This window comes from Enoplosus armatus, chromosome 12 (assembly GCF_043641665.1).
Source record: "Enoplosus armatus isolate fEnoArm2 chromosome 12, fEnoArm2.hap1, whole genome shotgun sequence".
Taxonomy (NCBI): Eukaryota; Metazoa; Chordata; class Actinopteri; order Centrarchiformes; family Enoplosidae; genus Enoplosus; species Enoplosus armatus.
Genome location: NC_092191.1, coordinates 11,614,305 through 11,624,653, shown reverse-complemented (window position 1 = coordinate 11,624,653; position 10,349 = coordinate 11,614,305). Strand labels below are relative to the sequence as shown.

Genomic DNA, 10,349 nt, shown 5'->3' with positions numbered 1-10,349 from the left:
TTTTTTTTTCTTTTTTTTTTTTTTTTATTCAGCGGATTTTATTGTATTTATTCCATTACATTGTAATGTGCTGCTTTGTAGAATTGAGGCGTGCACTTTGTTGGAGAAAATAAAAAGGATTTTATTTGTTTGTATTTATTTTATTTTATTTTCTCATATCTGAATTACACAACTAACTTCAAGACGACAATTTCCCTCAAGCAGTGAAGTAGATGTGTTAGTGTGTGTTGTTTTGTCAGCATTTCACACTGAAGCCATGTCATGCTACACAGTGCCAGCAGGGAGCTCAGATGAGATGTAACAGTTATTAATGTAAACCTTTATTGACTCTAAATAGCATGATATTAGTCAATAACGTAATCCTAATCATGACACAATTGATGTATTTTGCATACATGTTAGTCGAAGGTAAAGCATTATGAACAATATCCTCACTTTTTCATTTCAGTTCCTTTAAGTGTGTGAAAATATTTCCAAGTTTGCCCAAAATGTTTTCCCTACTTCTTATGAAAAACTGCATTTTCAATACTTTAAACATTATAAACCAGTAACAATAAAAATGTAAGTTGCAAGGATTTACAGGTAGATTCTCACAGAACGTTTCTGTTGATATTTTCCCAAATTATAAACATACATTTAAATCAGTCTCCTTAACAAATATGTATCTAACTGGTGTGGTCCCTCTTAAACTTACAAAAGCTTCATTTACAAATCTTTTTTAGCGTACAAGTGGAAAGACAGAAAAAATTGTAAACATTTCATTTTGGCAGATTTGTTCAGTTAAACATGTTAATAGGTTAAAAAGTACCATTTCATTATTACTTTCTGTAGATAAATATATGAGATTACAAATATATAAACATCGCAGAGTCACATGAAAAGCTGAACACACAAAAAAAAAAAATGACTGGCCAATGCAGGATTTAATGGATTAATGAGCATGGGTGCTGCAATCATCAGGATGGGACGGCCTGTGTGAGGCCCTGGTCATGCATTAATGTCTTGACATGTTGGGTCTAATCCTAACTTGAGAGGCATGCATTGGACTCGACATGAATCTCAGCCAAACACATTTGGTTGAGATGCATGCATTTATCTTTACATGTGTCATGCACTGGTTTCAATGGAATATTTAAGAAAAGAAAAGAGTAAATGCCTGGCCTTGCTCAAGTTAGGATCGACTGATAACCCCTTTCAGTGTTGTTCAGCAATCTCTCAACACAGAAACCACTCAAATAACCAAACAACCAGTCACGAAAACAGTCGCTCAGTTGCTCAGATCAATGACCAGGTGCTCATAAATCTGAGTTTTCCCTTTGAAACTTGAGGCCAGCAGGAACTGCCGGTTGTCTATGGAGACTGGAGAGAAGGCCCTCGGCGCCTGGATGTTCACCTCCTGGAAATGGACAAACTCGTCCTTCTTGGCATCCCAGCGGTACACCTGGGTGAAAGAGTAATCACTGCCCAGGATGGCGTACTGCCAGCTGCCAACAGAGAAGGGCTGGAACACCATGGAGCCACGGGAGGGCATGGTCTGCAATTCTCTGAAGAGGGCTCCGTCCCAGCGCATCACTTTGGAGTCGCCGATGAAGCGCGTCAGACAGATGAAGAGGTCTGATTTGACCTGGAAATGCTTCACAGCGTAGACGTCCTCCATCTCCGGGATGTCGGTGCGTCTGTCAAACAGCTTGGTGCTTTTGTTCCACTGGTAGATGACCGGCCTCTGGGAGCTGCTGGACAGGATCAGGTGAGGTTTGGAGGAGATTTCCATGTACTCCACATCGGTGTCCCGGTACCACGGGTGGAGCGATTGGTGGGAGTAGAAGCCGTTACCGTTCCACTTGTAGATAGTGGTGGAACCGGCCTTGGAGCTGTCTGCTATGACAAAGAAGGATTCTCCATCGATGCGGAACGTCTCCACATCGTTTGGTTTACGGATTTTGAGGATGTCAATGCCTTGGAGCTTGATGAATTTGTTGGCAGAGGTGTCACGCTTATAGATGTGTGAACCACCAAACAGCTGAGCCACAATGATAAAGAGCTGGTTGTCAATGACCAGGGGTTTGCATATCACTGTGGATGTGCCTGGTGAAGAGACAGAAAGGATAAAAACAACACAGTTTCACTTTGACTTGTCTCCATCTAGTGGTTCATCTTCCAATCTCACCCTCTTCTTTTAAACTCATTCCCAACCACATTACAGTATATTTGAAATGACTTCTACTTACTGTCGATATCGTCAAAGTTTCTGAAGACCATCTCCACATGATCCCACTCTAGAAAGCTGCATTTCCCAATGAAGGGTTGGGCAAACACCACATACTGGTCATTCTCAAAGGAAAATGCCTCCACCGATATGGATTCAAACTTCAGGGACTGGTAGGAGGCAAACTCTGCGAGAGAGAACAAAAACACACTTTAGATGACATTAAAAAGTCAGGAGAAGCTGTGAGGATTATAATAAAAGTTTTTTCTGTACTCCACCTGTGGTGATGCAATCGAAGGACTGTGGCGACAGATCGTTGATCTTCTTGTCCAGCTGTGAGGCCGGGCCTTTACAGTAAATCTGATCCACTGTGGCGTTGGTGCTGTATATCCACTCCACCAGCCACTTCAGCTTACAGTCACAGGTGAACTGGTTCCCTCGCAGGTCTCTGAAGGGACAAAACCACCAAACTAACTTCCAAAACCTCAAAAGGCTAACAGGAATGCTCTCTCAGTTTTTTGAATGGATTTTAATTTCAAACACTGAAGTGCGACTGCTGGCTTTTGCTCTCTGGGCCTCATAGCACCACTCTGTGCTCTCATTAATATCAAGAGGGACTATAAAGGAGAACTGAACATCTTCAGCGGGTGATAGATGGCAAACGATCTCTCTTCCTCACTGCCGCATGTAATTTTAATGGCGTTGAAAGCACCACCCACACATTTTTCAAGCCTCGGCTGAAGTGGAATAATGATACAGTGTTCTATATATAGAAGAACTCATTGTCCATAATAGCATACATTACACTTTTAGTTATGTAACACTATGCCGTTTATCTCTTTGTTTCCAGCTAATGCAGGATTCATACTCACACTTTCGTCAAGGCCTCAAGACCCTTGAACAAATCTTTGGGCAGAGTCTCCAGATTATTGTAGGCCAGACTCCTGAAAAAGAGGAAAGAAAGGCAGCTGCTCTGTTACAAGTGATCAGAAATACTGCTTATTGTTCTTGTTTCATCATCTACTCAATGGACCTCCCCGCTTCATACTATTAAATGCTAATGATACACCTTTTCTACTGTTTTTTGTGCTTCTTCATAAATCCTGAATGTGGATGTGGTTATGCAGTGTTAGCTTGCAGTGGAATATAAGGATATCTGTTAAGGAGCTTTGGCACGTATTGCCACCCTGGAGACTGAAGGCAGGAACATTGCTTATTGTGAGTTTGAGGAAACATTAAGCTATTTTTAGAGCTGCCTCCTCAGCCATTTTATGGCTTTCTCTGCCACAGAAATGAGGTAAAAAAGTAGATCCCGCTGTTGAGAAGGTTGTTGTAGTTTATCTCCTTTGTTCTTAAATATCATCACCTTGTGTCCATACTCAAGACCACTTTTTTGATATCTTGGTTTTAGTCAGGCTTTTTCATGTGTGTCTAATAGAAATGAAGATGGGTCATTTTATTGATGTTTTGCTGACATCAATGAATAATTTAAGATATTTTACTTACATACCTTATTAAATCTTTAACAAAATGTATATTATATGGGCCTTAGGCTTCTAAACTGTATTAAGTTGGACAGGAAAGGTGACAAGATTTGCTTCATAATCATATTAACAGCTGCACAGTGTTAAGAGAAATGTCTGTGTGGCAATAAATGTTGTGTAATAAACTGTGTCAGCATTTCACTGGAGCAGTGCTTGCCTGCACCTGCAGACAGATTACAACACTTTGCACTGATTCAAATAACAAAAAGCTATTCTTTCTTTACAAAGAGACAATCAGTGATAAGATTTTAAACTAAATCAAACCAGAAATCAATTGAAGACTAGCTCAATTTTTTGCATAGGAAGTTCAAAACACAGTATATACTTACAGGTGCACTAAGGTTTTCAGTCCACGGAAAGCAGTTGGCGAAATCGACTTGATTTGGTTGTTTTCGATGAACCTGAAAAAGGTGTTGAATAAATGCACGAGAAGGGGGACAATCTAATCTTTTAGAAACAGCCTCCAGGATAAATTTGTGTCATCTACTCACAGATACTCCAGATGAGGAAGACCAAGGAAAGCGTCCTCGTTAATAGCTTCCAGGTTGTTGGCTGTAAAGAGGCTGTGCAGAGAGATCCATAATATTATATATATATATATATATAAAACAACAAGCTGCTGTCCCACATTAGCAGCTGTACTGGAATATGGACCTGTGACAGAAACCCTTTCTTCTTAACAGTAACCCAGATACATCACAGACAAGGATCAATGCTCTATTAGGATTCCTGCTGGCTTACATGTTTGTTTTGAAGGAAAAGGTGACTCAGTCAATACTCCACCCAGGACACAGGAGTCAAGGGGATTCCCTCTTCAAAAGGAGGGATTCCCCATAAATAAAGCCCACTCTGAAACCAGGTCTGTTTCACAATAGATACATTTAAAGGTTTGGATGAATGCCTAGCAGAGAGAATACCATGAAATGAAAAGGCATATAGGGAAGTCACATAAAGGTAATTTCCCCCGGACTTATTATTGTTTGAGCCCCCCATTCTGACCAATAGGCTACAGCAGCTTCCAGTCTATTATAATGTGTAGCAGAGGGGAGACGTCTTGAACATTAAACATGGCGTTGATCACCTCACTGAGGGACTGACAGCATGTAACAAAGACTGAAGAACAAAAAAGCTCCAGAGAGATTTCTCACAGGAGATGCAGGGCAGGCGTGTGGATGAAGCTCTCTTTCGGGATTTCGGTGAATTCAGACTTGACGAAAGATCTGTGGAGAAGGGAGGGACACGACAGACAAACTGATCAGCTTTAAAGCATAGACTGTCTCGTACGAACAGTTTTTCCAGTCTGTCCCTTGGACGTGCATTAGGCTACTGTGCAGCTGAAACACACGTCTTAACCAGCGGATAGAGCCGCGTATGTTTTGAGGATCGCTGTAATGGAAAGCACAGTTCAGGAAATCAGTATAAACCAAATACAAATATGACTTACAGTGATATGACATCGGGGGGGAAGCTGCGAGGGATCAGTCCTGCGCTTTCGCACAGCGCGTTATCTTTGGTACATGTACATGATGAGGGGCAGCGAGGCTGCCTGGGTCTCTTGCTGTCCACTACAAGTAAAACAAACGCCACTACTAGTAAGCCGAGCCAGGGCGATCTTTTGGGCATCATGCGTGTATTTTCCATCCTTGAGAACCGCTGCGGGCACGACCTGCGCGTCGATCAGCCCTGCACATGAACCAGGGTCTCCGCTGTGGTTCCTCTTCCACTGCTGCTGCTGCTGCTGCTGCCTGGAGGCCAAGCGACGCGCTGTCCGCTCCTGTTTATCTCCGCCGAGTGCCGCGCGCCGCCGCCGCCGCCGCTCCGGAGCTGATTAAACCGGGCGTGTTGAGCACGTCCACTGCGCTGTGATTACAACACACCCCCGGACGAGATACCAATATCTCCTGAGTTAAAAACAAAAATCTAATCAAATTCGCGCTGCGGTGTCTCGAGCTGAGGAAAATACCAGCTGGCGCGGTGACAATCGCGGTGTGACGGCAGGTGGGGATCCCAGCGGGAGCAGACGGAGCATCTCCATCCAAAACCACGCCTATGATTTCAGCAAACGCCACAGTGTCCGAGTCAATGCTCTCGGAGGATTCCACCCAACAGGCAGCGGAATGGTGTAGCCTAATTTGTTTCAGTGAATCAGCAGCAGAAAATAAAGCCCTAACATGAGCCAGCGGATCTCTGCCTGTGGCGCAGACGCACACGGGCTTTCTATGCGGGAAGCGGGTGGGAAACCCGACGAAAATTAATTGACATCATGGATATATAACTGTAGCAGTGTGCTCCACCAGACTGCCATCACATTGCCTTTACATAGCTTGTGTTAGCTATTAATGTAATTGTAACCTTGTGTTTTGCTCTAAATGTTTGCGCATTTCGGGTTTATTTCCTGGTTTGCACGCGGTTTCCATGGCGACTGTTGGATGCAAAATGTGGCTGGTCTGTGTTGGAGGGGTGTGGGGAAGCCCTCCTGTCATCCTGACATCTGCTCAGTCAAATGAACCCCATCCCCCTCACACCTCTCACAGACAAAGGACAGGTCTTTGCTCCCATTCTGCTTTTCTGCATGACACGTTTATGTCACTTCAAGAAAGCTGCCTCCCTTTTTTCTGCTAACTGCTATAAAACATTTCCCCTCACAGTTTTATTGCAATGTTTTCTTCTGCTGCACCAGACATAACAGTGATGCCCTATAAGGACTTCTTCCTCACTCATCTAATTTCTCAGATCCCTCCAGAGTTGCAAGATTAATATGTTTACTCACTGTGTCTGGCAGGGCCGCATGCGTCACACTCTTCTGGGAAGAAACATTTGAAAAGGCTTTTAAAAGGTCTCTGAATAAATGCATGCTGATCTGGACCTCCAGTTTCTCTGTGTCCCTGATGTGATTACACCATTTGATATCCAGAGTCCATTTACCGTGATAATACAATTTCACCTGTAAAAATGAAAGCAGGGCATTTAGTGGAGCAGGGTCACGCTCTGGGAGCTGTTTCTTGGTATGCTGATTTACTATTTCAGAGGGAAGGGAGGACGAATAAAGCTTTTGCCAGTGAGGGAGACACTCTCAAGGAGACGGCTTACTTCAGAGAGGAAACACACACAGGGGGATTGTGGACATGGAGAAGCTGGAAAGGGCAGAAAGTAACAAATCACAAGTCTTTTTTCATAAGCAGCTTTTGGACTGAATGGAGAACACTGGATATCATTGTTGTTCCGTGTGTTGATGGGTAGTTTCTGTACTTCATAAATGCCGTCTTTCATCACCAGGATAGAACACACACTGTCCAGCAACTATTTGACCACAGTGATGTCCACTGTTATTAATATGCCTGATTCTGGAGTTTGACTGTTGATGGACTGTTAGGAACTATATCAATGAGTATGACCACGCTAATACGCATCTATAGCAAAAAAAAACTTTTAGCATTAAAAATTAACATATTTCCAAAGCAAACATTCACTTTTTTCTTGTTGCAGGAGTAAAAACAGCCATTCTGCCAGACTGTCTTTGCTGATGGACTGACCTCCCCACTAGAGGGACATGTAGAGCCAAGGTAGAGCCCTGTAGGTAGAGCCCTGTCGGTCAGAGGTGACTGATTTATGAGCTCTCAGCTCTTTAAAATTAGTCTGTTAGGATTTCCACCTGAAGAGAAAGAGCTTGGTGATTCAAACTATCATTATTATTTCTTATGGTGACACTTTTTTTTTTAATGTAAATCTACGATTCGTGTCCACACTGGTAGCAAAAAAGTTTCATCTTGCATCTTTCTTCTTTCTTTTCTTATTTTCACTTGGTAGTAAATGTGGTACAGAACAGAGGAGGCACACTCCTGCTCCAGTCTTCTTCCACCAGTGAAAGTAACACACTAAGTGAACACCCTCTTGTTTTGCTGTTTGACCTCTGGACCTACATGCGGTCTTAAGGTGTCTTGTCAGTCCACAAAGCTGGCTTACGTCCCACGACGTGACAGACAGGCTTTTGAAACTGAGATGGTCTCTGATTCCTGTATGAACATAAAGTTTGCACGCCACCTGTCAGTCACCTGCCTGAGCCAATCACATAAAGGGGATGATCACTTATGGCAGTGACACAAGAAAACACATCTTCAAGTTATGATCACTGCAGAGATATCATTCTTTTCTCTTGTTTAAGCATCCATTTAAAACCTTAACAACTAAACAAGTGGAAGCTGGGTTACGGTGAAGGTACTGAAAAAATTCATTCAATATTCATTATAACTCATGAGTGTGCTCCTTTGCTCCATGATGCAGAGGGAAATTATGGATGTCTTGATTATATGATGCTGAACCATATTTTCCCATTCAGCCAATGAAAGCATACAGTAGAGGTCTTTGCAGTTCTGTTTTAAAGTCACTTTGTATTTATATTCATTGTTATTGCTCACTTGCATTCGTGACAGTTCAGGAATTAAAAATGATTGTAAACGTGCACGACAGAGTTACTGTCTTTCATCCAAATGAAATGACAGAGAAAAGTATTTTCATAACTTTTTCTTACAGAATAGATTTTTACAGTAACAAGCAGCAGGGAGGCAGTGATACCTTATGCCTACATGGGATCTTCCATGGATATTCTCATATGACGCACCAGAACATCTGCTGGCCATCCCAACTGAGGTCAAACAACATGTCAAACAGTCAAAGGTCAAAGGTCGAAGGGCATGACTATGTGTGCATACTTTAAACAGCCAGTAAACTCAAAGGAAGGAGGGAAGAAATACAGTGCTTAACACATTTATTAGACCACCTGTCATAAAAATGAGAAAACACAAATATTTTAGAAATCTGTCAAAAACTAAAAATGTTATTGTTATCTATTAGGCAAATAACAAACTGGAACAACTTGCAACCACGAAACAAATTTTTCTGTTCAGGAATGCAAGTAAATAACTGTAATTTGGCATCTCAATCAAAAAATGATAATGTGCTTTACTATTTTTTTCTGCTTTTTTGTAAAACAGTAAATTTGAGAATTCATGGATAACAACAATAATTATATTTTAACATTAAAGATATCATTTTGATAAAAGAGCTTGGCTTGCACATACTGGTGGATTAACCATTACAGAAACATTAAATATTTTGGTAATCAGCTATACTGTTAATTTAGGGCAGCGGTGGCAAACACCTTACACTGGGTGGTGGTCTAATAAATTTGTTAAGTTTGTAAACTGCAGCCTACAAGGTGGGATTTGATGTTTTTACTTGTTCATGTGCTCTTTGTAAACTGCGATATTAAAGTTAACGTAGGGATACACACCGTGGCTAGTTACATTCATATTCCTCTTCCTCAGAAAGATGTATATTCATATACTTGTATGTATCAGCAGTCTGAAAACAGACACCTGTTCCAAATCAGTAACACAGCTCTCTTGTAAGCTTGTTAGCAGTTGATTAAAAGGTGATGTTTGGTCAGTCCTGCTCTCCTAAACCCCTCTTTAGCTGGATCTAAGTAGTTAACAAAGTGTACACAGGCATGTTGGTCCATCATGGAGGATCAACAAGGCCACATGTCACCATCAGGAAACTCTTTCTTCTCAATAATACATATGCTGCTGTTAACATACTCTGGCATTACATCCATGCTGCAGCTGAAATTAAGTTAAAATGACAATTTTTCTTCCTGCTAAATTAGCGTGATTGCAACTTTAAACTTTAAATGCACAAAACAGGCACGATTTGAAAATGAACTTTATTGACATTCTTCATGTCTTATACATGATGCTATTGCACATATAATTATGTATTTAATGCTATACATGCATGTTAGAGTCACATTTCTTTGCAATGGTTGCATTTGTACAATAAACACACGTTCTGCTATGTGCTTTGAGAAATCACAACATATCATGATTAATGTGTTGTTTCACACTCACACAACGCCATTTCTCCTTTACATGGTGAATTTGACATTTGATGTTTCCACATGACACCTTCCTGTCCTGTAAATGCCACATGTAGTCTGACTTATGAGCAGGGCGGCAGTATTTTTACTTGATGTAAGCAGGGGACTTAAAAAGGAAAGCCTTGGGGCTCGAGGTGGCTTATAAACAAATCCAATTCAGTCAAATCTTCTTACATCTCTCACCCATTTGTCAGGGGACATATGTTTGAAATTTTGAAAGCACAACTTCAATTAAAAAAAAGCAACTAGTAATTTTCTTTATGAAGCTCTTTCTCAACAAAGCATTTTATTATAGTATTTATATTCCAAAAATATTCAGACATAACAGCCTAATATTTCTATTAACATTATATCCAAAGCCAAAGAAAGTGAGCTACATATCCTTATATTCAGTATAAATATGTATAATAAAATACACATATGTACTCTTCTTAATGATTCAAAGTTCAATTATTTTAGTATATACAAGAATAATGTCAAATGAATGTTGTCATAGTTTCACATGTGCTCAAGACTGGTGCCCATTAAAATCACTTTCTGTATCAGAGGATAGAGGAACTAATAGTTATGATATATAAAAATAATCTGTGAACACATACATACACACACTGTATAAATACGCATCCAGACAAACATTCATAAATGCTTTGGCGGTCCTGGAGGT

General features: G+C 41.0%; 1 protein-coding gene across 1 annotated transcript; it reads right to left on the bottom strand.

Moving 5' to 3' along the window:
* Positions 1-1,267: 1,267 nt before the first annotated feature.
* Positions 1,268-5,391, bottom strand: LOC139294159 (leucine-rich glioma-inactivated protein 1-like). Its single transcript, XM_070915973.1, has 8 exons — positions 5,195-5,391; positions 4,899-4,970; positions 4,242-4,313; positions 4,080-4,151; positions 3,079-3,150; positions 2,485-2,654; positions 2,229-2,393; positions 1,268-2,085 (listed from the first exon to the last, which is right to left on the bottom strand). Exons 1-8 carry the CDS (start codon positions 5,389-5,391, stop codon positions 1,268-1,270), a joined length of 1,638 nt encoding a protein of 545 aa, XP_070772074.1.
* Positions 5,392-10,349: the final 4,958 nt, after the last annotated feature.